The sequence below is a fragment of the Lipotes vexillifer genome, unplaced genomic scaffold (genome assembly GCF_000442215.2).
Source record: "Lipotes vexillifer unplaced genomic scaffold, Lipotes_vexillifer_v1.1 scaffold1122, whole genome shotgun sequence".
NCBI classification, from domain to species: Eukaryota; Metazoa; Chordata; class Mammalia; order Artiodactyla; family Lipotidae; genus Lipotes; species Lipotes vexillifer.
In genome coordinates, this window is record NW_006798649.1 from 2,947,522 (window position 1) to 2,974,881 (window position 27,360).

At 46.1% G+C, this 27,360-nt stretch overlaps 1 protein-coding gene across 2 annotated transcripts; it reads left to right on the forward strand.

Moving 5' to 3' along the window:
* Positions 1 to 915: 915 nt before the first annotated feature.
* On the forward strand, positions 916 to 26,021 carry PFKFB2 (6-phosphofructo-2-kinase/fructose-2,6-biphosphatase 2). Of its 2 annotated transcripts, none has more exons than XM_007470719.1 (15): positions 916 to 976; positions 2,048 to 2,155; positions 8,331 to 8,456; positions 8,973 to 9,069; positions 9,497 to 9,563; positions 9,696 to 9,770; positions 10,138 to 10,194; positions 11,092 to 11,216; positions 13,028 to 13,235; positions 13,931 to 14,077; positions 14,839 to 14,943; positions 15,696 to 15,825; positions 16,569 to 16,631; positions 16,891 to 16,955; positions 17,553 to 17,891. In XM_007470719.1, exons 2-15 carry the CDS (start codon positions 2,068 to 2,070, stop codon positions 17,751 to 17,753), a joined length of 1,554 nt encoding a protein of 517 aa, XP_007470781.1. In that variant the 5' UTR covers positions 916 to 976; positions 2,048 to 2,067; the 3' UTR covers positions 17,754 to 17,891. The 2 variants fall into 2 exon arrangements, with proteins under 2 accessions (XP_007470781.1, XP_007470780.1); XM_007470718.1 differs by lacking the exon at positions 916 to 976 and adding an exon at positions 24,301 to 26,021 and having other exon boundaries at positions 2,045 to 2,155; positions 17,553 to 17,732.
* Positions 26,022 to 27,360: the final 1,339 nt, after the last annotated feature.

Sequence of the window (27,360 nt, forward strand, 5' to 3'; positions counted from 1 at the left end):
TATGTACTCGTTTTTTTTATCCTGGATCCAGAGCAGCAAAGCCTACCCTGCGTAGAGGGGGTTTATCACCACAATCAAGCATCAAATGGTCCTGGGGGCAACTGTGAAAAGTTCACTTGAAATGTGCAAACTCACCTCCACTGTAAAAATCTGCCTCTGAATAAGTTATATGGAAACTATGCATCCTTTCAAAACTTTCATAAGCCAGTTTTCTCCTGGAGCAATTTTCCTCTTTTGTTCTTCAAGATGGCCATAACAGACGTTACAGCGTGGGCTGTAAGCGGGAGAATAAATAAGATGGTAAGTCCACTGGAATATGTGCATGGGTCCAGGGAAGCCCCTGGTTCAGCGATGAGAGTAGTTGATTTTCTTAGTTTACAGTGTCTGACCTAAGGGAATATGCAAACACCCTAAGATGTAATCAGTTTAAGTACTTTGGTAGTTTACTCTAGCAAAGCCTCTTCTATAGCTTACTATTCAATTCATGGATCTAACGAGGTCCCGCTGGGATTCAGGGAGGAGAGCGTTAATCTCCGCAAAAATTTTTCCCGTCACCAGAAAGTCACACCCTTTCAAGACGTCTACTAGTTCACTCTCGCGAGAGTATGAAAAAAGTCGTGCTTTTAATTAACCCCGCCCCATCCCTATTAGTTGCCAGGCAACGATGTAACCAACCTCCATAGAGCTGGTAAACTTGCGAGCTTGTGATCTTTCTCCTTCACAGTTCCAACCTTCTTCCGGAGCTAGCGACAGCGATTCCTATTTGAGCCCCGCCCCCTGGAGCCTGCGGGCGCTCGATTGGTGGACGATTCTCTCCAGGTGAGGGCCAACGCGAGAGTGGGCGGAGCCAGGCAGGGCACGTGATTCGCCGGAGACTGGTGTGCCGGACCCCGGCCACCGTGTCGGCTCCTGGCTGTCGCGTTACCGGGTAGGTGCTGGGGCCACAGCCCGGAGGGATCTTAGGAGGGATCCTAGGGTGAGCGACGGCTGTACAGCACCTTGAAGGGGTTACGCGGGCGAGAGAAAGGGGGCTGCGTGCACCCTAATGAGGAGCGGGAAGATGAAGCCTAGCTGTTTCGGGGAAGTGCGGGCCCCCGGGCGTTGCCGGAGTGCGGACGTTTAGGGACCCAGAGCCGCAGCTGACGTGTGAGTTAGAGAATTTGTGTGGTCAGTGGAATAACAGTGCAAGGTCCTTGAAGCAGTAGGACTTTCATTCCTCACGAGTCCCTTGTCTGGGTTTGCGCAGTGAACTCGGGGCTCTCCCACCCCCGTTCGAGTCAGGACTTACCCCTTATTCTGAAAGTGACCTTTCAGAATAAGAGAAGTTATTTACCACCAGAATAAGAGAAGTTATTTGCCACCTCTTTGCTCCCCAGTGTTTCTTCCATAGACTGCTTTCTAGGAGATAGATGGGGAGAGGGTGCGGACAAGGGCTTGAGAGTAAAAACACCAGAAGAGAAATAGTGACGTGCTAGGGCTGTCCCCGGGTCTAGCTACAGTTTTTCCTTCAGGGAACATGTTTGAGATTTACCCACTTATTTTTTTTTCAGAACTGAATTCTACCATTGGACTGCAATTACTTTATGATAATGAACTTGATCTATTTGCAACCCATCCCACCCCCAGCTGCTGCCACTACTCTCCCCTGATTCTTAAATTGGAATCTGAGGTCAGGAAGGAACTTGGATAAGCCACTTAGTTTGATAAATGTCAGTTTTTCAATCTGTAAAATGGGGAGAAGTAATAATGGTAGCCAAATCTGTTTTATTATGGGATTATTGGAAGGATTGAAGGAGATAATTCATGTGAATGTAAACTCCTAAGTCAGCATTATAGATCGGGGTTCTGGTGCAACTCTTCACAGATAAGGAAACAGAGGGCTAGGGACATTCATGACTTATCCTAGGGCATGTAGCTATTAACTGGGAGAAGGAGGGCTGGACTTGACCCTTGGCCCAGGGTTCTTTCACTTATACCGCACTGCTTTTGAATGTTTTGAGGGATATTTCCTTCCTTCCCTTCCTTACATCCCCTTTGTCCCTTCCAGACATTCCCTGAAGAGCTGCCATGTCTGGGAATTCTGCCCCTTCCTCAGAACAGAACAACAACAACTATGAAACCAAAACAAATCTACGAATGTCAGAGAAGAAATGTTGTGAGTGTTGGTAAAGAGGAGGGGCTGCTGTCTACTGGGATTTTACCTTGAGAATATTGCTGTAATTCTAGACTTTGCTGCTTGGTGGGAGTGAGAAATAGTTCTTCGACATGGTAATTTAAAACAAAGTCTACCAGGGGAATTTCCTTTCTGAAACAAGTAGACTCAGTGAATTGTCTGTCCTTGGGGCTAGACTGCTGGTGTAGCCCAGCATTTTCTTTTTTTTTTTTTTGTTTGCGGTATGCGGGCCTCTCACTGTTGTGGCCTCTCCCGTTGCGGAGCCCAGGCTCCTGACGCGCAGGCTCAGCGGCCATGGCTCATGGGCCCAGCCGCTCCGCGGCATGTGGGATCTTCCCGGTCCAGGGCACGAACCCGTGTCCCCTGCATCGGCAGGTGGACTCTCAACCACTGCGCCACCAGGGAAGCCCTAGCCCAGCATATTCTTCCTGCTTTCTTTAACTGAATCTCTATCTCCCCCACCCTGGGGGTATCTGCACAGTTGATTGATGCTGAAAGTTAGAGCCAGTGTTATTGTACACGCAGTGAGTAAGGCTGAGTAGCAGGGTGCAGGAATTCCTTGGGGTTGATACTGTTAACAGTTTCCCTTTATCTCTTGGGCTAAGTTTTGTGAGGGTGCTGCTCACAGCAGAAATTGCAGGTAAGAACCATTAGCTTATTTCTACAGGCCTAAGGGGCATCGGCCCTGATATTTCACTTCTCGCCATGTCTTGGGCACCTTACTTTCTCACAGGTTTAGTCTTTACACTCTGCAGACTATTTTCCCTGCAGGTTCATTGCTCTGGGGATGGGTTTCACAGGAGCATTTCCATGCCCATCTTTTAGACAGAGACAGCAGGTGGGTTTGCAGAGAGATGAAGTGTTGTTTGCTGCCCCCATGCATCTGCATGCCTAAGCATCCTTATAGACTGCAAGACTGCAGAGCCCAGGCCAAGAGGTCCTGAGCAGTTTGTCCCCAGATGTTTTGGGGAACCTCTAGGAAAGCTAACTCTTGTCCCTGCTACCAGGTTCCTCTGGAATGCTATCAGTCAGTTCTTCTCACTTCAGTGGTTATATATATCAGCAGGTGGAAACAGCCAACTAGCATGAGACCTGGGATCATCTCATGTTTCAAGCTTTCCCCAGAGTCTCAACCTTGATGTCATGACCTCGTCAGTCTCGTGGTTCATGATGATCATCTCTTTTCACGTAGCACTGATGAGGCTTTTTGGGGTTTGGGCTGCAGCAGAGGCAGGTTGTTTGGGTGTGATACTGGGGTTGGTGCACCTTTATGATTAGGGTCTTCTTTCTCTGCCAGGGCAGGAAGCCAGGTACTGAGGGCAAACACCCTGTGGAAGATAACTAGTATAGCATGACGTTTGAGGGCAGCCTCTGGAGTCAGACTGCCTGGGTTCAGATCTTGGTTTTACTGCTTCCTAACTGTAGGCTTTTAACCAACTTGCTTTTCTGCCCCATGCCCCAGTTTACTTTTTGATAAAATGGGGATACTAATAGTATCTCTCCCCAGAGTGATGTGAGAATTGAATGAGTAAATACAGGACAGCTTCTAGAAGAGTACTGGGCATGTGGCTAAACTGTGTTATTTTTCACTGGTGACTTTATTTGCATGTTGTGTTTGTTCCTGAAACATTATATATAGATTGAATTATAGTCTAAATGCTGTGCTGGGAGCTCACTTTTTAAAAGAGCTCTGTGAAGAATTATATTTTCAGTAAAAAATGTTTTCTCCTCTTGTTTGACAATATGGTAACCCAGATTTGGGGGTGTGGAATGCACACTTTAAAGAGAGGTGCCCTCGTGCTACTAGGACACTTGAGTCCAACAAGAGCAGAGAACAGGTGGTGGTGTTTGGGGGTCAGGGGGAGTTGATAACTGTGGGAGTCTCTCTGACCCTGTGCAATGCTCAGTGTCAGTGCTTCTAGTTCTGCTTTCTTCTCCATGGGACTCTCCTACCTGCCTTCCTAACTTTTTTTTGCATTTTTTTTTTTTTGCCTGGAGGGCTTTTGATTAGTCAAAGAAGCAGTAATCCCAGGTCTCTTTCCTTCCTCTAGACTCTAATTCTTGATCTCTCCTTTCCAAGTTCTACCCTCTTCTCCACTGGAGGTATCTGGTTGTCCTGAAGCCACTGTCTTTCATTTACCCCACCCCCCTCTTCTCCTTTCGTGGTTGGACTGTGGGACTGTGACAGTCTATGAGAGTATGTGTTAGTTTATTTCCCTTCTCTCTGTTATTTGCCTGTATCTTGGAACAGGCTTATTGGGCTGCTTAGTGTTCACACCCAGCAGTTGCTTTATTAATAGCTTTCCTGTTAGCCCACTGCTGTTAATTATACCTGTTGGCTGACTTTGACTTGGGAAGTGCCTGAACTGGAGGGCTGAAGAATGTCTTTAGGGAGCCAGAACCTCCAAAGGAGCAGTACTGGAATTTCAGCTGCTCCAGGGATGGGGGAGAAGGGGGGGTTGGTGCTGGCTGAGGTGCCCTTAAGGTGCTCAGACAACTGGTTTCAGGGCTCAGTGAAAGCAGGAATTAGGGGTAGCAGGGAAGGTCTACATGCTTTTCCTTCTTTGTTTCTTTTATTCTTTGATATTTTGAATAGGTCTGGAACAGATAAGTCCTTGTATGAACCTTCTCCTAATTATAAAAGCAATACATGTTCATGAAAAATTCACACAATACAGAAAGAAAGTAAAAAGCAAGAAAATCTCACCATTTCTCCTGTCCCTGTTGTTTGATTCTTTCCAAAATCTTATTCTCGTGTATCCTATTAATGGAAATAGGTCCACACTGTACATATTTTGTTCTACCATCACCCCCCCCCCTTTTTAAACTATATTCTGGACATTTTTTTCATGTCGGTAAGTTCACATTTACTTCATTCTGCATGGTATTGCCTTGTGTGGATATGCCAGCCTCTCCCTGATGGACATTTACATTGTTTCCAATTTTCCACCATCACAAACAATGCTGTAGTGAGCATCCTTGCATATACACCTTTCCCTGTTTGTGCTAGCAGCTTTCCCTACAGAAATAACAGGAGGAAAGTTAGACACCTTTGAAACATTGATCAGCATCCCTCAAAAGTTCTATATTGTTAGCTGTTTTTAAATTTCAAAGCGCGTGATAGAAATTGGGCATTAAACTATAGCTTCGACGGCTAACTAAAACATAAACTTTCTTAGCATTTGGCTGCAGAACTTCGATATTTTATGCTTATCAGTCAAACGGCAGGGCATAATTGGCAGTTTTATGACTTCTGATGAATAAAAAGAAGGTATTACTAATGAAGCACACTTTAAAGGGCAGCATATTTCAAAATATTGGGGCTGTTTAGAGCAAAAAGTGGAAGATGACTTGGTCATGAGAAAGCCGGGAACCGGTGGCCTTCTAGACCACCCTTCAGGCTTAGATTAGAGAGCAGTTATGCTGGCCACATGGCTCCCTTTGTCAGGTGCTGACAAGAGCTGGTTACTAGGACTGATTGGGCAGTCATGAAACCAGGAGTCTGGTCAGAGCCCTGACCTTGACTTTCTATTGAGGGACTGTGGGCCAAGCTCTTCCCTTTTCTGGGCTTGAGGTTTTCTGTCCGTAGGAGGGAAGTTATCACACCTTCATTCCCTCGAAGTGTGTTCGTGAAGGGAAAATAAGTTTAAGATTGAGAAAGTGAGTTCAACCTTGTGTAAAGAAGGTAGAAGAGAATTTCAGGATTGAAACATCTTTCCATTCTTTGTCAAGGGGTAAGTTACATTGTCTCCAAAATTAATCAGCATACAGTGTCTACTGTTCAAATTAAGGTGGTGATGGCTTTGTTTTTTAACAGGCAGTACAGAATGTACCTAGTTTTGCCCATGTGGCAATTCGAGATAGGAAGTGTGGTTTAGTTTTGTCCTTTGGAAATTGAGCAGCCCTGGTTGCAGCAGGTGTATGTGGGTGTGTTATGGGCAGAGGTGGGCGGTATGGTACTGGGGGCCACCGTGGGGAGTCCTTGGTGGCCTGTGTTTTCTTTTGTTCTTAGAACTCTCTGTCCAGTTTGGTAAACATGGAGCAGCTGGTTCCCTGGTCGGCCTCAGAGCGTCTCCCAAGTATCAGTTCATTTTCAGCTTCAGGGAGGATAACAGGACCTTTGGGGAGGAGTGCCTAATGGGCTGGAAGGTGTGGACCAAGCAGTACTAGAAGTGCAGGTAACGAGCCAAGCCATGGTGATTGAGAAGAGTGCAGTGCTGGGCTGGAGAAAGTGAAGACTCAGGAGGATTTCACTCCTGAAACCTGAGGCAGCTGATCTGTCTGTTAGGGGTCAGAGATCAGGCATTAACATCAGCCGAGGCTGCAGCATGGCGTTTGCTTGTCTTTGTGCTCCCTGTTTGGACAGAGATGAAAATCACTTCTGTTGCTCGTTGCCTACCTTGGAGGGGCTCCTGCTCAGGCCTGGGAATTTTCCATGTGCATAGTAGGTAAAGGACTAAAAGCCAACCCCTCTGACCCCAAGTCTGGGCATCCACCCCTCCCTCACCGCCAGGGCCCTGTTTGGCTTCTGGGTACTTCTTGCCAAACACCCCTAGGAAACTCTCTTCCTTCCGAGCTCTGTTCTCTACCCACACCCCTCTGCCCCCTTCTCCACTGAGATCTTTTTACATTCCCCTCTCAAAAAATAAAGGATGATGTTCCCATCCAAGTACCCCAGTTTTGCTGAATTGTTTCTTAGCCTGACAGGGTCACCTTGTCCCAGGGAAGAAGAGCAGCAGCTACTTGTGGGGCACCTTCTGGAAAGCAGTGCTGGGAAGACGAAGGCAAAAGTGGTTCTTCCCCATCTGCACACAGGGCCTCCCTCCTTTCCCATCTGAGCCCTCCCAGATGACCTCAGTTTGGGTCTTGGCCCCAGGAACGTGGCTGGCGGCTCGCAGGGCACTCTGCCACCACTCCTCTGTGGCAGGATGGACAGGAAGGAGCCAGCCTCTGTGAGCAAGCTGATGAGGAATCAGAGGCTCTTTTTATGGAGAAAAGCTGCCAAGGAAGCACAAGATCAGGATTCTAGGGCCAGCCCTTCCCATGACTCATTGCGTGTCCTAGGCAAGTCACCTGGCCTCTGGGCATCTAGTTTGCCCCCAGCTACCCAGTGAGACCTGTCTCTGTAAATGAGCATTCCTGAAATCAATTGTTTTCTAAAGAAGGGCGGACCAATGGCTATTCCTGCTTTGAAACTGTCTTGCTTTTACTTGGACCTTTGAGGCAGGCTGGCTGTGATGCCCTTGTGGGCCAGCTTTACCACGAGGCTTCCTGAGGTCTAGTCAGAACCTATGTCAGGTAGGCGTTGACACAGTCTAAATGGTTTAGAAGTTCTGGCTTAAACTCATGGCCTGAGCACAAAGGCCAAAACGGGTAAAGGCCAGGCTCTTTTTTCATGCTCAAACTCTTGCCTGTGGTTCTGAAGGGTTAGATGGAATCCTCAGGATAGAAACTCTGTTGGATCTGTTATAGGAGCTAGCTCAGTGCTGCACTGGTAGAATCTCCAGGCCCAAGACTTTCCTTCATGGCTCTATCACTCCCGTGTTACTAGATATTCTCATGCTAAGGAAGATGCTATGGTTACTGTCTTTCTAATCCTGGCCACTTGTTTTTCTCTTTCCATCTTGTGCACCTCTGTGAAGACCTTGGACAAGTGGGAAAGATGTGTCTTAGTTTGGGTACTTTCTGGAAGTCTACATGACCCTTTGACTGTCTTTTAGGAGGGTTTCCCCGATATCTGCTCGGTTTGCCTTTCCAGTCCTCCTGGACACTGGCCTCATTGAGGTGTATGAGGATCAAACCAGATTCTGACCATGAAGTTCCAGCCCCATGCACAAACCTTACTTGATCCCTCTTTTTTTTTTTTTTTTTTTTTTTTGAAGCCCAAACTCAGTTTTTGTTTTTTTTTTTTGCGATATGTGGGCCCCTCACTGTCGTGGCCTTTCCCGTTGCCGGACGCGCAAGCTCAGCGGCCACGGCTCACAGGCCCAGCCGCTACGCGGCTCACGGGCCCAGCCGCTACGCGGCATGTGGGATCCCCCCAGACCGGGGCACGAACCCGTATCCCCTGCATCGGCAGGCGGACTCTCAACCACTGCGCCACCAGGGAGGCCCGATCCCTCTTTATTTAGTTTTGTTCTTTTCCATTTCCCTCTAGCGTGGGCATCCTACATGACCAACTCCCCGACCCTCATTGTTATGATTGGCTTACCAGCCCGGGGCAAAACCTACGTGTCCAAGAAACTCACACGCTACCTCAACTGGATTGGGGTGCCCACCAAAGGTAGGTGCAACCATGCATTCCTTGGGAAAGGAAGTCATCAGTTCCTGGGCCTCACAGGCCTCTGGGAGATTTATTCTCCCTGGCATCAAGGATACAGGGTTCTCCTGGCAGCAATAGTGGTTGCTTCCTGGTTTACTGGATTTATTCCCTGTCCATACACTTGTTCCTCCTGGCCTGGCTGAATTGGCCTAGTTTGGGGGCAATGCCTTTGATAGGAGTATTAAGAATTAAATGAGTATAGAGCTTTACATTTCCAAAGCCCTTACATCTACATTATCTAGCAGTATCCATGTGGAATAGCCAAAATGGCTGAGGAAATTGAAAGTCAGACAATTTAAGACTTGTCCAACTTCTAGTAAGTCAGAACTTGAAGTTAACCTGATTCTTAATCTGGTGTTGTTTTCAACATACCATGGTGCTTTTTTCATCCCCTTGGCCACTCTGACATTAGACCAAGAAGTCCCGTTTGGGACATCGTATTGTTTCACTGCTGGAGGGTATGGGTGTCTTCTGCAGTGTTTAATCTTGGGGTGTATCGGCGTCAAGCGGTCAAGTCCTATAAATCCTATGACTTCTTCCGGCATGACAACGAGGAGGCCATGAAGATACGCAAGTGAGTCTTCTAGGCCTGACTGCCAGGCCAGCTCTTTCTTGGCCGTCATGAGACTGGATGTGATGGGGCTTGGTTTCCCTTTCAGTAAATACCTTGCGGGGATTTTAAGTGGAAGTTATCTGCTGGGCAGCTCACCATGGGCTTGGATGGGTAGAACAGGGCTCAGAAAGTTGTGTGTGTGCTTGTAGGCTAAGCCTCCAGAGGGGTAAGACACGTGCATGGGACAGGGGAAGAGGAAAGATATAGGATGGTAGAAAAATCTCAATGGGCAAGTTGAAAGGTCTAATTAGGGAAAAGTTTTGATCAGTGGGGAAACTGAACAGGAAGGGGTGTGGTCCCTGTGGCACCCCGGCTGTTCATGTCTCTGACTGTGCCTGAGCTTGGCCCCGGCCCAGTCCTCTGGCTGATTCCTCTGCTCTCTTGGCAGACAGTGTGCTCTGGTTGCACTGGAGGATGTGAAGGTGTATCTCACGGAGGACAGTGGGCAGATTGCGGTAAGCCTCACCTGCCTCCTCCCCCGTCTCCCCCCTTTCAGCAGCCTGGCTGCACCGCCCCACCTTGGGTCCGCCTTGGTGGGATTTCATTTCTCAGTCCCCGTGCATCTGTCTTATGGGCTGTCTTCCCAGGTGTTTGATGCTACCAATACCACTCGAGAGAGGAGGGCCTTGATTCTGAACTTTGCCGAGGAGAATTCCTTCAAGGTAGAATCTGCCTCCAAGCTGGAGGAGGAGGGGTGAATGGAGGTGGGGAGTTAGGAGGGACATGCAGATCTGTTTGACTCTGGTGGGTGAGGATAGGATTGGACATCTGATTCTCTCCTCTTGGTGAGTCACTGCCAGTCCTTGAGTGATTTCTTTCAGGTCCTTTCTCAGCTCCTTAGTCTGTATGTATGAGGCCCTGGGGATGTGGTAAGAGCTATTTTTAAATGAAGAGGCCTTGAAGGCCACTTTCATGAAAAAATACCCCAGGGGATGTGGTGGCTTCAGTGGAGCAGATATGAGCGTGTGCTCTTAATTAACAGGCTGGCCATTACTGACTCATTGATCACTGCCTTCTCACCCTGGCCAGGTGTTCTTTGTGGAATCCGTCTGCGATGATCCCGATGTCATTGCTGCCAACATCCTGGTAGGTGACATCCCCTCGCACCACCACCTTTTTATGCCTTGTGTGTGTGTTGGTGGGGGTGGAGTGGGGAGTCAACCCAGTAATGAAAGAGAGAAATAGACATGTTTAACAACACAGGGTGATCTTTTTGATCTGCCAGAACACCGTTTTGTACTTCCACACTCTTCCCTTGGGAAAAGAAAGAGGCTTTGAGGAAGAAAGTAAGAATTAGCTGTTGAACAGAGGCCAAACTTAAACTGTAGTAGCCCTGGCCCTGTGTTCTGGGTGTTAGCTAGATGTTGAGACCCAGGTATGTTCTTAGAATAGATCAGACTCTTTATTATCTATCAGGGCCACCTTACAGGAAGGTCATCTGCCCACCAGTTGTGTAACATTGACGTCAGCATTCTATGCACTGGGCACCTCATGCTGTGTGTGGTCACAGCTTATGCCAGTGCCCATTTGATGGTTGTGCTGGGCTGTGCCGAGTGGATATCCATGCACTCTGTCTTGGTTGTGCTCTCCCAGCAGTGTGGGAACTTGCTGAAGAGGTATCTGGTCCGAGTCAGCAGTGTATCAGATCAAGCACCCTATTCTAATTGCCCTTGGGGAGAAATTGAATCCCATTCTGTTTTCCCAGGAAGGTACATAAAAGGATTGGGGCCCAAGAACTGCCTCAGCTGCGTGACTGCCTCTGTCCTTCAGCCAAGGGCAGGCACATGACTCCCCAGTTGTCTTTCCCTTCTTGGTTGCCAGGGTCACAGGACAGGGAGGGGGTTCTCAGTGAATGGGGATTGCCAATGCTCCAGTGAAAGGCCACTTCTATGGCCTTCCTTTTCTTTATTTAGCAGTGGCTGTTGGCAGGAGGGCTGTTAAGGGCAGACCTCTGACTAGGCCCTGCTCTCCCTGTGATTCCAGGAGGTAAAGGTGTCGAGCCCTGACTACCCTGAAAGGAACAGGGAGAATGTGATGGAGGACTTCCTAAAGAGAATTGAGTGCTACAAAGTCACCTATCAACCCCTTGACCCAGACAACTATGACAAGTAAGGTTTAAGGCCAAGGTTTGAAGGGCCTGAGGCAGGGGTCTCATTTGAGAAAAGAGCCTTTCTCCCCTTGTCCCTAGACTTCCCTCTGACAATCCAGACCTCTGTTTACATCGTTCCAGGGAAACAAGGTATGGATTTGTGGCCTCTAGGCAGATTGAACCTTATACCTGAACACTGGATTGTTTTTTATCCTGAGTTCTTCTGGTCTGTCCTCTAGAGCGTGATTTCTCAACCTTAGCATGATTGACATTTTGAACTGGATAATTCTGTGCTGTGGGGCTGTCTTGTGCACTGTAGCTGTCTTTAGCAGGATCCCTGACCTGTGCCCACTAGATACTAGTAGCACTCCCAAGCTGTGACAACCAAAAAGGTTTCCAGACTTTGCCAAATGTGCCCTGGGAAGCAAAATCACCCCCTGTTGAGAACCACTGCTCTAAATCAGTAGTTTTGAATTAAGGTGTTGCAGGACATCTCTTAGAGGTGTGTCATCAGTTTTTGATAAATTTTTAAAGTTTATTGTGTGTGTGTGTATATGTATATATATATATATATATATATGTACATGTAAAAAATATATAGTAATACATATGAATATATGTGCATATATTCCATGTGTAAAATAACATAATATGTAAATTTATTTTGCATAAAACAATATATTGTACATGTGTATGCATATATAAATATATATATTTAAGTGGTTTTTAGATATTACTTACTATGGCAGTGCCTGTCATCAGTGTGGCATAGAACACAGGTTAACTTGACGTGTGTGGGCGAAAAGAGCCGTAGCAAGATGCCAAGTCCATGTTGAAGAATGACATGTGCACAGGGAGACCCGTGAGAAGGTGGCCTTTGAAAAAGCATGCAGTCAGTACAGCTCTAGTCAGATAAGAATACAGCCCTGAAGCCAAGCAAATGGCAAGACAGTGTGCATAGCCACTGTTAAATTGCTTCAGTGGTCTGCTTCATCTTTCGAGTCTTTCAGTTCCTTCAAGTATGTTGCCCACAATGTTAGTGTTTGCAGGTGTTTCTTAATACAGAAGTTGAAAACCACTGCCCTAGATATGTCATAATAGTATATTCCTCAGTTAGCCCAAAGTCCTACATAGAAAAATATTCTAGAAGAATGTGTGTGTGTGTGTGTGTGTGTGTGTGTGTGTGTGATGTGTAGATGTTACCTCTGGTGGTAGGGCTATGGGTAATTTTTATTTGCATCATTCTTTCTTAAAAAAAATTTTTTTGGAATAAACACTTATTATTTTTATAGTGAGAACAATTCCATGATGGCCACAAAGCAAACAGTCTGTGTGAGTGCCTTTGAGAGAAACTTGATTTATGTAGATGGGGGGGAACGCACAGAGATCTCTGTCTATGGTTCTGCACCCCCCTCCTCGCCCCTCCCCGCTGGCGGATGCCATACTCTGACTCCGTCTTGACAGCCTCAGGTGGGCACTGTGCTTCTCAACAAACTTCTGGGCTAGCAAAATCTTCAGGTCATCTAGTCTAGCCCCTGAGGGGAAGCCTGAATTCTGTTTATCTTACTTAGCTACAGTGCCTGGCACAGTGTAGGCACTGAGGAAATGGTACTGCCTGATGAGAAGTTCAGGAAAGTTTACTGCATCTTTGTTCTGAGGAGCCATCCATCTCTTTCCATTTGATTCCTTACATCTGGGTCAGGGTGTGGCAGGAGAGGCAGAAGAGCTGCTGGGAGCCTGCAAGTAACTATACAGATCCTTTCCCCTCCTCCTGTTATCCTCAGATTTTCATACCCAGGGGATTTTTTTTTTTTTCCTGCTCTGTCCCAGGGATCTTTCTTTCATCAAGGTGATAAACGTGGGCCAGCGATTTCTAGTGAACAAAGTCCAGGACTACATCCAGAGCAAGATCGTCTACTACCTCATGAATATCCATGTCCATCCTCGCACCATTTACCTTTGCCGGCACGGAGAGAGCGAGTTCAATCTCTTGGGAAAGATTGGGGGTGACTCAGGCCTGTCGGTGCGGGGAAAACAGGTGAGTAGTTAGCCAGCAGGCTGGATTTCCGAGGCTTAGAGTTAGAAGGGCATGGTGGTTGTCATCTCTTTGATCCCCTTACTTCTTACTGAATCCTATTGGAGTTTAGGCTGTGGTTTCAGATAGTCAACCAAGTAAAGAGACGTTTTCTTGTTCACTGATTCTAGCTGTGTATTGAAGGGCGCGTAACTTGGAACCATTTCTGCTGTGATCATTCAGCCATCCCATATTGACTGAGCTCAACTTGTATGCTCAGCACGGTACAGGATGCTCTGGTTAAAGTTCATTTCCTCTTGGGTTTATTATAACTATGTAGCACCTTTTGGAGTTTGACTGGGGTCATACACATTGTCCTTTTTAGGCTGAGTTAACAGTCCTCTGTGTGTGTGTGTGTGTGTGTGTGTGTGTGTGTGTGTGTGTTGTGTGTGTGTGTGTCTGTGTGTGTGTGTGTCTGTGTGTGTGTGTGTGTCTGTGTGTGTCTGTGTGTGTGTGTCTGTGTGTGTCTGTGTCTGTATTTCCTTTCTTTCTTTCTTTTTTTTTTTGGCCATGCCATGCGCGGCTTGCAGGATCTTAGTTCCTCTGACCAGGGATCGAACCCGCGTCCCCTGCAGTGGAGGCGTGGAGGCCTAACCACTGACCGCCAGGGAATTCCCTGTGTGTGTGTTTTCTTTTAAAATTTTTATTTTACACCCCAGTTTGCCCAGGCTCTAAGGAAGTTTCTGGAGGAACAGGAGATAGCAGACCTCAAAGTGTGGACAAGTCAGTTGAAGAGGACTATCCAGACCGCTGAATCTCTGGGGGTGACCTATGAGCAGTGGAAGATTCTGAATGAGATTGATGCTGTGAGTAGGAAGCTCTGATGGCTAAAAAGCCAGTAAGGGTCTCCTATTCAGGCAGGAACTCTCAGCAGTCACCATGTGGGCCGTTCATCTAGAAAACTAGAACCACCAAGTAGGGACTTTGAGGAAGCTGAATCTATGGCCAGTTTAGGGAATAAGTGGGAACAATGCACCCCCAATCAGGGCTTCCTGCCTGCTTGACACACCTGTGCCAGTGATGGGACCTGAACCAATTTTTGACCTAGCCCCTGGCACCTGGAGAGAGTGAAGCTCCATTTGGACCCTTCATATATTTTCCTCCTAGGAAAAAGAAATAGCTGACAACTCACTTCTTTAATTTCTGCTTAGGCCACCTGGTCAGCTATTCTGGAAAAGTCCTTTCCAATTTGTTCTTGGCTTTCTGTGTCCTTGAGCGCAAAAGTAAGCATTTCTTTTTCTTTCCTTCCTCTGTACCCTTTTATGCCTTCTACAAGAATTCCCTAGTGCCTTCAGTTTCCCCTCCTTCCCTGCTTCCTGTTCCTTTTATCCTGCTGACTTTTCTTGACCTCTAAGTTCCCCACAGCAGTAGGAGAAAGTGGCAGCTTAAGCTAGAAAGGCGGCCTCCTCTCCCAGTGGCCCCTCACGCTGCTAGTCGGTCAGTTGCAGTGCATGAACGGAGCCAGCCCAGTGCCTGGCACTAATAACTAATATTCTTCACGGCCGCCTTTTCATTTGGGGGGCTGTGTGAGTCCAGTTCGCCTCTTCCAGCCGTGTGGCTCCTGCAGGGCGTGTGCGAGGAGATGACTTATGCGGAGATTAAGGAGCGGTACCCAGACGAGTTTGCGCTTCGAGATGAAGAGAAATACCTGTATCGATATCCTGGAGGGGAGGTGAGATTTCCCTCACGAGGGGTGACTGCCTCACCCTTTGCTAGGGGCTTAGCTTTAATTTTGGGGAAGGATTGAATGTGAGTTTGGGGGCCGAGAAAGAGTACTTAAGGCATCATTTAGTTTCTCTTCCTGCCTTTGGGGCCTGCTGTGTTTAATTCAGCTCTGGCAGTCGGCAGTCCAATGCCTCATTGATTTGTTAAGATCTCCAGAGAAAGGGTAACAAGATAGCCTCTGTTGCTGAGTATATGTTAGAATCCACATGGTCTTTTTTAACTTCTTTTCTTTTCATTCCACCCCCCAAGCAGGTATAGGCCCCAAGTAAATATATGGGATATGAATGATTTTCCTCTCATCTGTGATGTTTAAGGCTGCTTGCTGGTCCAAGTGGCTTCATAGTCTAGGGGTGTGAGGCAAAGGTAAATAAAACAACAGGGGTCTAGGAAATCCCTAGGAGCCTTTGTTGCCTTGCACTCTTGCCTGTTCTGTCGAGAGAAAAAGAACCCCACAGGCTGCATTCAGATTTTCTCTTCTCGACCTGCAATTTTCTCGGTCTGAACATTGCTCTTGAAAAGTCTGAATATTCTCAAGAGGTACCAGGGCTGGGGGTGGTTAGCAGGCGACACGAAGGCGCCAAACCTCCAGGAGGAAAGCCAGCTGGGGAGAAAGGAGAAGCGGCCTCTTAACTCTGGACCCAGCCACTGACTTGGCTGCCAGCTTGCGCCTCCTACCAGCCCACCCCACTTCCCCCACAGTCGTACCAGGACCTGGTGCAGCGGCTGGAACCTGTCATCATGGAGCTGGAGCGTCAGGGCAACGTCCTCGTCATCTCCCACCAGGCTGTCATGCGCTGCCTCCTGGCCTACTTCTTGGACAAGGGTGCAGGTGCCATTGGAGGGAAGGGCTGGGGACACATCCACAGGGAGGGGGCTGGACTTGGGGTGGCACCAGGATCCCTGGCAACGAGACCTCCCACTCTTCCACTCAAATCAGAGTACATTCTTCAGGCAGCAGTGTGGGGCTCCCAGCAGCCGCCGTGCCATCTACTTGCTGAATTTACTCTGCTGATACAGACACCCCCAGTGGAGAGCAACTGCTGCTTTAGCTGTCAGTCCTGCCTGGCTAAAGGGGCAGCACTGCGCTGACACTCCTGGCAGCATTAGAAAAGTGGTTGAACATTCCCGGCTTGTTACTTGGGCTACTAGGAGGGTGTTATCTTAGAAGCGTCTTCATCCTTTGGATTCAGGGTAGACGGTTTCTGGGGAGAGCAATAAGGAAGTGCTGCTGTCTTCTCCGATACTCCCCTCCCTTCCCTTCCTGGTCTACCTGAGCTGCTGGGAAGCCTGCAGGTTGACCTTTGGTGTACCCACGGTGCCCCAGTCTTCCCTTCCCTCTCGTTTTGCCTGCAGGGAAGGGTCTAAAGTGGGCTTTTTTCCTTTCTTAGCCACTCAGTAGCTTGGGTGGCTTCCTTGGAGGCTATGTTGGTAATTGTCTGGGGGTTTAGAGGAGGAGATGCCTAACTCCAGGCCAGGGTAAAGAAAAGTCAGGAGCCTTAGGTTCTCTCTTCCACTAACTTGACCTTGCTTCATAACACTGAGACTTCCTCCGCCTGGTCTTTCTGCTTTCAGATGAGCTACCGTACCTGAGGTGCCCTCTCCATACCATCTTCAAACTTACTCCTGTAGCCTACGGTAACTATGAGCCTAGGAGCTGGGCAGGAGGTGGGGATAGAGGAAGGTCAGGATTTTTGAATTTTCTCTGAAGTTTGCCTAGAAGTTCAACGTCCTCACCTGTATCTACCAGGGGAGTTCCATCAGTGCCTTCCATTTTTAAAGGGATGTATGTATGTATTGGGGAATATATATGTTCTTTTATTACCATACTGAAACTAAGGAATTTTTCTTTGAGCTTTTTTCCTGAAGCCCTCTCCACTTTCCTCTGTTTTCTCAGGCTGCAAAGTGGAAACAATTAAACTTAACGTGGAGGCTGTGAACACTCACCGTGACAAGCCAACTGTAAGTATTTCCCCACGGATGACATGCTGGTTCCCCACCACTTCAAGTCTTTGAACCTTTGACATCGAGAGATTGGGTTTCTTTTACGTACAAAAGGAAAACCGATCCAGAACTCATGTCCCATGTAGTTTGCTTACTTCCACAAAGGAGAGATGTTGGAATTACTATTTTTTAAAATCAGTATCTCTTTCCTGAGTCTTAACCTTGTGGATTGGCTCTTGGAAATCCAATGAACTATGGAAAGTGTTTGGCAGAAGTGAAATGCAAATTTTCCCCCCAGAAAGCGCTCCCTTTAGAAAGCAGGATCCAGAGGTGCCTGTAAGGTGGGGTCAGGAGGTATAGGTTTGTTCCTAGGTCTGTCCTGGTAATCTGTGTGTGATCTTAAATAACCCCCTTCCTTTCTTTGAGCCTCTTTCCTGCTTTGAAGTATGGTGCTCAAGGAGCTTCTACCCCTTACAACCTTTAGTCTCCCGGGGCTGGGGGACCAGGCCGTGGCCCATGTCTTAGGAGAGACCCCATCTGCAGGAGGCTGCTGTGGTTTATGAGTGAGCTTTTGGCTTGGCTTTCATTTGTGTGGTGTCCCTCGTTTCCAATCAGAACAACTTCCCCAAGAACCAAACCCCTGTAAGGATGAGAAGGAACAGCTTTACGCCTCTGTCCAGTTCGAATACAGTAAGGCGTCCAAGAAATTACAGTGTTGGGAGCCGGCCCCTCAAGCCCCTCAGCCCTCTCCGTGCCCTGGACATGCAAGAAGGGGCCGACCAGCCGAAGACCCAAGTCAGCATTCCGGTGGTGTAACCGTGTGTCTCCCTCCCATCCTGGCCTCCTGCCCTTGTCACTAATCACCAAGGAGTCATTTAACTTCCAGCTCCCACCTCCCCACCCCCCCACCAGCCCCACACTGTGGATCTTAGCAGAGAATGTGAGGTCATGTGTTTCCAGACCAACCTTAGCTAGTGTACGGTGTGAGACATCTCCCTGTCCAGGGGCAAGCTGGCGAGTTGGGTGTTTTAGGACAGGTCCTCAGTTGGGGGGGTCTGGAGGAGGAGGAAAAGGGATCGACTCTCCTGGGGTGATTGGCAGAGCTGGGGCTGAGGCTGAGCATGCCGTGGTTCTTGTCCATCCACAGTGTCTAAACTCACTAATGTCCTTGTGTTGGTAAAGTGGGGGCAGGGTGGAGGGGGACACAGAAGCCCATTTCCCCTCTACCTTTGTCTCTTCCAGGTGTGCTTTACTCACAGTCGTGACCTGCCTGCTTTCTTCCCTCCTCTCATGTCCCCTTTGGATTGCCCAGTGTGATGCATGGCATTGTTGTGTGTCTGTCTAGGAGGGAAGGGGCAGTGGGTGGGAGAGAAGTCTGGCCTCCATTGATGTTCTCTGCAGTGGGCCTATATGGATCTGGACTGGGGGAGCCTTTCTTTTCCCTTCTCCCTTCCTCTCAAGCCAGGTCCTACAAGGGTCAGCCCAGGCTACAGAACATCCACAGATGCTCTGGAGCCTGCAGGTAGACATAGGATGAGAGTTCTTGCCTCCTTTCATGAGAAGCAATCCTAAAGTCTTCAGTACCCTGGGGGAAGCTGGCTTTCAGCCTGTGTGAAATATCTTGGTTTGTATTTTTCAGACATAGGTCTCTGGGCTGCAGAGGTGTGAGGTCTCTGGGCTGCAGAGGGGTAAGGTTTAGGAGAGTAGGCTGGCCTCTAGCTCTTACAGGGCCCTTGGAGGCGTGTCATACATTTTCTCCAGTGGTTCCCGGCTTCTTTGCCAACTACAGGAACTTTGCTGCCAAAGCCAGTGACCTCCAGGACTGTTGAGAAGGACAGAGTTAGATTTAGGAGTCACCACTGAGGTTTGAATTTGCTCAAGGGAAAGGCAGAGAAGAGTTCACTAGAGCTGCTAGTGAACTAGTAATTTTCAACACATTCTAGTAATTCTCAACACATTCTCCTTTTTAAGTCAAAAAATGTTCTGCGTGAGCAGTTTTTTTCCCCAGATATTGGGAAAGCCTGGTGATAAATTAAATCTCCCTCACTAGGGTATTAATTTATATCATCTTGGTGTCTAGAGTAGTCTTAGAATCCTGTGGGGTCTAGCTGTTGACTGTTTTCGCATTTACTTGTGTCATTTTATTTTTTCTGCAAGGTTATGTTTAGAGTAGGGATTCTTAGCCCCTTGGTGGCCCACGATGGTATACCTCCCCCAGTTTTGTATACAAAATATATGAATATACGTATGTGCATTTTTCTGAGAGGCAAGTCTAGAGTTCTCATGAGATTTTTTTTTTTTTTTTTTTTTGTCCGGTATGCGGGCCTCTCAGTGTTGTGGCCTCTCCCGTTGCGGAGCACAGGCTCCGGACGCGCAGGCTCAGCGGCCATGGCTCACGGGCCCAGGCGCTCCGCGGCATGTGGGATCTTCCCAGACCGGGGCACGAACCTGCGTCCCCTGCATCGGCAGGCGGACTCTCAACCACTGCGCCACCAGGGAAGCCCCTCATGAGATTTTTAAAAGAGAGAGAGGACTCCGTACCTTAAAGTTATCAATCTGTCTCTTAGAGGTGACCAGTGAGAGCAAGTTAGCTATTTGCCAGGGATGTTTTTGTTTGGTAATAGGAGACCTTTTGTTGTGCTTCTCATCTAGGAATCTTCATTAGAATCCCCATAGAACTTTTGAAACATGCACATGCCTGTGTCCAATCTAGGCTTAATTCTGATTCAGTCTCTGGGATTATGGTCTGGGCATGCATGTGTTTAAATAGCTTCTCTGATGATTCTGAATCATACTCCAGGTTAGAACTCTATTTTATGTTGTTGGATGGAGAAACAGTAGTTCCTTGGACCAAGCGTCAACCTGGGAATTCTGAATTCCTCATGGTTTTGAAAGGACAGTTCCCTGGAGTTAGATGTGTGAGCAGATCACAGTATTGAATGAAGTTACCCCCTCATTATTACTTCAGGCAGAAGCCTGTTCCGGCTTTAACACTTTACATTGCAGGGTGATGTGGAACAAATCACTGTCATATAAATGTCCTATGATAATAGCTGAGAATTTTAAGCACCCTGGAGAGAGGTACTGAGATAAAACTTGTGGGATGATAAAGGTTATCATCACAGGCAGCTGGCTTGTGACCTTGAGTCCTTTATTGCTACATCCTGAGTAGGACATCACAGCCAATTTCAAAGGCCACTTGCCTAGATTCTGCTCTAAATTGCCTTCCAGACATAAGGTAACTTCCTATTCCTGTTTAGCCATTATATAATGTGTACCTAGTGTCCATGTTTGTGGGGCTTTGGGCTGGGTGGAGTGGTGGTGGGAGAAGGAGACACCAAAGCAGCAGAAAAGGTCCTTGCCCTGAAAAAGGTTATTTTAGAGCAAGAGCGTATAATTTATAATAAATGAACATTTGTGAAAGAGCGCCACGTTGAGTCTGTAAACGTGGATGTCGAAGTGGAGTAGAGATTCCTTCTGACTTTTCTCGTGTCCTACATGTATGAGACTAAAAGGGTTGGGAGGTGGGAATGTCCCCCAGAATGATGTGGTCTAGGTGGTGTGTGTGGCACTTTTACAAGGTTGTCTTGTCTAGCTTTGCTTGGCTGGTGGCATCTTTAGCCCAAATGGGCATTCCGTCTTTTCTCTTGCTGTGAGGTGAGAGTGATTCAGAACTAATGCATGAGAAGGAGCATTTTGATCTAAGATTTGGCTTTGGGCTGTATGTACTCCTAGTGAGAAGAGAATTCGCTAACAAACTAGCATTGTTTTACCTTGTTGTAAACCCCTGCATTAGACACAGGGCACTGGGATGTTCATTTGGGCTCTCAGCCTGCTGATATTTTGCCATTCTCCCCATGTGTTAGTTTGCTTCCCCAAGAAGAGGAGGTCTTATAATTCTCAGATTGGACATGAGAAATTAGAACTTGACAACAGCAAGGATTTCAGCGTTGTTTGGTTTTTAGAGCAAGATCCCTCCAGAGAGGTTTCAGCAGAAAGAAGCCAGGAGAGCATAGAATAGAAGAGAGCTCTTATTCCACATTTTAGAGAATTCCTGTTCCCTATCTTTTCTTTCCTGTCCTCTCCCCTTCTTATTTGAGTGTGTGTCGGTAGTATATACACGTTACTCTGATTGTGTGTTTATCACGAATGCTAGTAAGAAAGGATGAACTCCAGAGTACCTTTTGCTGAGGCTTTCAGCTGTGTTATGGGAGAAATAGGTGAAGGCTTTAGCATTTAATCTACTGGTAGAAAATTAGGAAGGGAAAAAAATCACTTTATTATCTTTGATAATCACTGATTATCTTTTTCCTGCTTTAAAACTAAATGAGGAATTCCGTGACAGTTGTGAAGAGGAATCTAAAGCAGATTTAGAGAACTAGCTTCTTTTCCTATATCTTAATCCTTAAATTGGAATTTAGCTCTTATTTATTATCTGTATTGTTTTTGCTTTTGTTTTGGTAAGGAGATTGTTTTACATTCAGTTGGAAAGTAGAATAAGAAAATCTATTAAAAACATGCATTGTGCCAGGGGTCTGCCCCATATCCTTATCTCTGGTTTTTGTTCTTTTGTGTTTTTTTGTCCATCCCCCACCCACCCACTAACTCCCAAGAAGTTAGGGTTAGGAGTGCAAGATATTTGTATCCTAGACTGAACGGTTGAATGTTTCCTGTGAGGATCTGGGTGTTCCTCTTTGCAACCCACATTTGATCTTCAGACACACTGGCATTTTGAAGAAACATGATACAGCTGTTTGGAAATAAATCCATCTTATGGTGTATCTGTGAGTAGAAGATCTGAGTACCAGAGAAACTCACTGATGCTTAGGGTAGCCAAAGGACAAGGGAAATAAGTGCCTAATAATTGAGGGAACTTTATCTGGGTTGTATAGTCTTATGCACATTCCATTGTCTTTGTTAAGCCCAGAGGCCACATTGTGTTTGTTTTCCAGAAATTTGATAACTTTACATAGGTTTTCCGGTATACATTTTGACTTGTGTTTTAAAATATTTTACTTTGAATTAAATAATTTTATTGGAATTAAATATTTTAATTTTAATCAGGTTGCAACATTGGCAGGATTGATGTCTGACTTCTGATCGAGGTGACACAGATATCAGAAGTATGTCCAGGAATTTAATTTAGACTCATCATGTCCAGAACACTGTATCTAGAATTATCTATGTGCTGACTGACTGACAGACTGTGGTAGGGTCCACATGCTGCCTGACAGATTCTGGTAGGGTCCCTATGCTGACTAACCAACAGGCTCTACTAAGATCTGTAAGCTGACAAGTCTGACTGTTTTCTAATTGTACCAGTTGACACTGTATGCATGTTACTACAATTCTCTGTCTATTGTACATGTCCTACAAAGAAAGGAAGTAACCACTCCACATGTTTTCTTTAGGGGGGAAGTTCTATACACTATGATTTTTAATAGACATTTCTTTTAGAGTAGCAGCCAAATTCTAATCATTTTGTAGAAAATGAAGGTTGAACATCACTTGTAAGTTATTTTGTAAACTCAGCTAAGGAAATGCCTGCTCAGAGCCTGACACTGTTACCTTTACTTGAAGTCATCCTATCCATTCCCCCATTTCTGGGCAGGACTTCACTTTCTGAACTTTCTGTGTCCTCAGCTTCCCTGCTATGGGCTGTAGCATTCCATTGGATAATACTGATATTTTTAGTCTGCTACCCATTTGCCTCTTAATTATAATATAATCAATAAAAATGCAAAGGAAATTTTGGCAAAAGTATTCTTTTCAGTAAGGCTTTCACTGGGGATCCATGACCGATTTTTAGCTACTCAGTGTTTTTTGTATCTGAATTGCTTGTGTACATTTTTTTTTCTTGTGTTGAAATAACAAAATCAATTTATTCTGACATGGTGATAGTTTTGGTGTGGCAAAAGCAAAGGACTTGTCGCCAGCTGTGCCCTCTGGAGGGATTGAGAGTGGGCTGAGCACCACTGGGTTAAATGGAATGGACTGAGTTGGGAACCGGCTATCCTGCATGTTTCCTAGGCAAAGCTGTGTTGAAAGCAGGAATGTTAATCCTTAGCAGCATTCTAATTTAATCTGGTGACATTGATGTCAAAATATGGCACTCAGATCCACATAAGGTGTATAACTGTATTTGAAATGTGTTTTTGTGTGTGTGTGTGTGTGTAGAATGGGTAAATAAAATTGTTGAGTAACTTGAATCTATCAGAAGGCTTCTGGGTTTTTTGTTTTGTATTTTGGGTTGTGTTCTCCACCACTCCCCCACCCCCAAAACTTTGCCTCAGGCTGCTTGGCACTTGAGCGTCAGACCAGCAAAAGCCAACCCACAGAGTGACTGGAGTCCTTGGTGGAGGCGTGGCTCTCTTGCACCACCTTCTGGGGAAGGTGGGAAGGACATTATAGAAGGCACCTGAACTTAGTCGTGTGTACTTTTTGGCGCCTCTACAAGAATTAAGAAGAAATTACCTTTGACCACACTGTGCTCTGACTCGCACTAGCAACATGGAACTCATTATTTATTGTGCAAGAAAAAAAAAAAAACTTTTGGCGATCTCTTAGAATTTAGTGGACACTTCCCTCTAAAATATTACCTTCCTGTTTCTAAAGAGATTACAGCTGGTCGGGTAAAATGGCATTTAACTGCTTCTGGGATAGGAAAAACGGGTGGGATTGTGTCACTATTCTCATGCCTTATTTATTCCTTGTTACCTTAACAAGGACCAGGAGCTCATTAGACATGCAGGCTCTTGGGCCCCATCCCAGGCCTGCTGAATCAATATTCATTTTAACTGGATGACGAGGCAACTCAGACGCACATTTAACATTTGAGAAACACTGTTCTTGGGGGAAGAATTTCTCACAAGGTCAAACGTTGGATCCCAGTTTATGGAAGGAAGTTGACTTCTGCTCTGATGACTGATTTCAGGATGGACCGGGTTAACTACAGCGGTAGGGACCCTCAGAAGCCAAGTAGCCCCTGTCCGCAGTATCATTTTTTTGGCCTGGTCTTTTGGCTGATGTAGCCTAAATACTCTCCTTTTACCACGGGGCTCCCTACTGCTTCCGCCTCCTATCTTGGATATGTAGCTTAGCTCCGGGTCTGAAAGGAGTGCTTGGTCCAACATGGTCACAAGGTCGGTTCCTCAGGGAAAGAAGCTCGGGACTAAGCCATTAGAGTTTGTCTGACTCCCGAGGGTAGAGGGGTGTGTGCTAGCCCACCAACGTGTTCACACACGTGTGGGGATGTGAGCCGCTGGGAGCACTGGAAGGGTGGGTGAGGGTTCTGCTCAACTTCCTCCGTTAGTCATTTGGCGGCAGTGTAATGGCTTTATTTTTCTTCCTCTCTGGCTCCTAGGCGGAGACCTCGCTGGCTGTGCATAGGCTCTCCTCTCCGGCCTCCCCCCCATTGCTCTCCTGATGATGTGAAGGCTGAGGCCAGACCTCTCCGGGAGACTAGCCTACTGAAAAACTTGGCATGTCAGCTCCAAAGGGGCCTGAACAGGAAGTTCAGTGGGGATTGGACATTCGGGGCCACCCAAATGAGCCCTGAAAAAGCTGCACCACATTTCTTCCCCTCATGCCTAATGGGAATATCAGTTACACCGAAAAACTTGACTTCCCTGTGCCTCAAAACGTTTCACAGCCTGACCCAATTTCGTTTTGATCATCTCTTTGCTAGGTTTGGCCCAAGTTGGTCAATCCTGTTCCATTTTGGCATTTAACATCTGACCTGTGACTGTATCCCTAGCTGGCTTTCTTTGCCTAATGTGCAAATGTACCCCTTCAGATTTAATTGTTTCCAAGTGAGAGGGCTGAACTCCAGCAAACCATTTCTGTGCTGTAAGAGCTGGTCTCTACATCCACTCCAAGTGTGGTGCAGGCTAGGGTACAATATACATAGGTTTGCGGTCACTTTTTTGTCACATTGGAAACGAGACAAATTCACCAGGTGAATGGAGGGTATCTGAGAAATTCAGTCCCTAAAACGTCTCTTCTGTGGTGATGGAAGAGCAGAATCAGTAGCAACCTTTTTGTTTAGAGAAGTTTTTCTTGTTTCAGGCCCATCTGACTACAAGACTCCACAAAATGCGTACCCTTCTGAGTTCTCTTTTGTAGCTACTATATTTTCTACCTGATACTGTGTGCCTCTCAAAGCTGAAGAGGGCTGACGTCATCCTTTCTGGTGGTTGGAAATGAGGGCTGGAGAGAAAAGTAGGGTGCCATTTGGATCACATGAAGAAGTAAAAGAAGTTTCCTTGGGAATCAACTCTCCCAAGGAGTTCTTTTGGTTTCAGAACAGGTGCAGGGAGACATGCCCTTCTGAGGAGTCTGCTACCGTGATATGGTCTCTAAGAAAGCTGTGGTTATGACTTCAAGAGCATCTGGTCTTCTAATCCCTTCCTCTTAGCTAATTGTCACTATTGTGGTCTACTGGTCTCTTATGTAGAACCTTGGGGGAATGCGATGGGGGGAAACCAAGCCCTCAATGCATTAATCATGTGGTTTCCCTTAAAGATAAACCAGGTAATTATTCCTTAGATCAGTGATTGTCAAATGTACAAATATGTCCCTGCAGATGCGATTTTAATACGTCACTACTCCTGAAGGAAGGCATGGAAGCTCCCAAGGATACTATATCTTACAAGCAAAATCCTTTTTTATTTTTAAAGAATAGTAAGTTATTAGCTTTTAAAATTTTGTTCCCCTTTTCATTCAGATGCCCACTTGCTGGTCAGGAGGGTGAGTAGCAAGAAGAGTAGTGCAATGCAATTTTCCCGAATGGTTCTTGTATACTGTGGATGATACAGGACCCTGTTGCCTAAGATGTGATGCGCTGGGCTGCTGGCAGTTCAGCAACCAACTAGGAGCTTATTTTAAGTGCACAAAGCTGCCTTCAGAAAGTCTCCTGACCCTGCTCTGTAGCAGGTAATTTTCATCTAGCTGCTCATAGCATGTTGTACTGTAATGATTTTGTTCTTGTGATGCTGGTTTCTTTCTGCATCTAAATACACTGTCTTTTGATGATCTGATAAATGTTTTTATGTTTTTATTTAGTTATTTATTCATCCATGTAAGGCTTTTTTTTTTTTTTTTTGTGGTACGTGGGCCTCTCACTGCTGTGGCCTCTCCCGTTGCGGAGCACAGGCTCCGGACGCGCAGGCCCAGTGGCCATGGCTCACGGGCCCAGCCGCTCCGCGGCATGTGGGATCCTCCCGGACCGGGGCACGAACCCGTGTCCCCTGCATCGGCAGGCAGACTCCCAACCACTGCGCCACCAGGGAAGCCCATGTAAGGTATTTTTAAGTCCCCATATTAATATCTGCATGTATTTAATCAGAGTGTAAGGCAGTTTGTGTTTGGTAGAAATTTAGGTATTTTGAGTATTTAAGTTTAAAGTCCATAGTATTACCTTAAATTAAAATTTCAGAATGTAGGTGTCCGTCTTCTGTAAAAGGATAATAACTATGTGAAGGCACAGTGGATTTCTTTTGAATACTTTTTTTTTCATTGATTTTTATTATAAGTATAAACCAAGAGATACATTTCTCTGGAGAAAAGTTTACCTCCTGGATAAATAAGATCATGCTAAAATTTGTGAATAATATGTATTGCTTTTGTAATAAGAAATGTAATAAAAGTTATTTTTAATTAAAAAGTGCAGCTAATTTTTAAAATCACACACAAAAGAAGGTAATATTTGGTACATTATACATACACAATTTTGGTACAATATTTGGTACATTATACATACACAATTTTCATTTCATAAAAAATGAAGACATCTATTTGATATTAACTCTTAAGCAGAGAAGGGGAATATATGAGATTTTGAAATGCTCACTTTTTTTAAACTGGACATCGTGGATTAGTTAAGAATTTGAATAGATTGTAATAAGATAGCATTGCTAATCATGGAGAGTAATGTTTTCGTTTTCTTAAAAACTTAAGGGAACAAAGTCTTTCTTCTTTTATTCTCATTAAGCCAGCTGCATTTGGGGCAGAATAACTCCCTTCTGAATTCCCAAAGACATTTAAGTATGCTTTTTGGTTGTATATGTGATACCGCGCATTTGAAAACGAAATCAGATTCTATAGGTGAGTTTCTCCTTGCAATTAAGTGAAATAATTTCAGAAGCATAGGAGCCCTTGGGAAGAGTATTCCAGATCTAATGGGACCTCACCTCAAAAAGTGTAATGCCCTTCACCAAGTATCCAGCCTACTTTCCGGGAATGGCTTGTTTATCCGTTTGGGTTTTCTTCATTAGTGATCCATTTACCTTATTGTTTACATTCAGTTTTCACTTCATAGGTTTTCTCTTTCACCCGTTGCTTTTTTAGAATTTGTGCATGGGATGGAAAACAGCCTCTGGGCACAATTTAGTAAAGTCTATTAAACAGTTTTTTCCAAATTTAA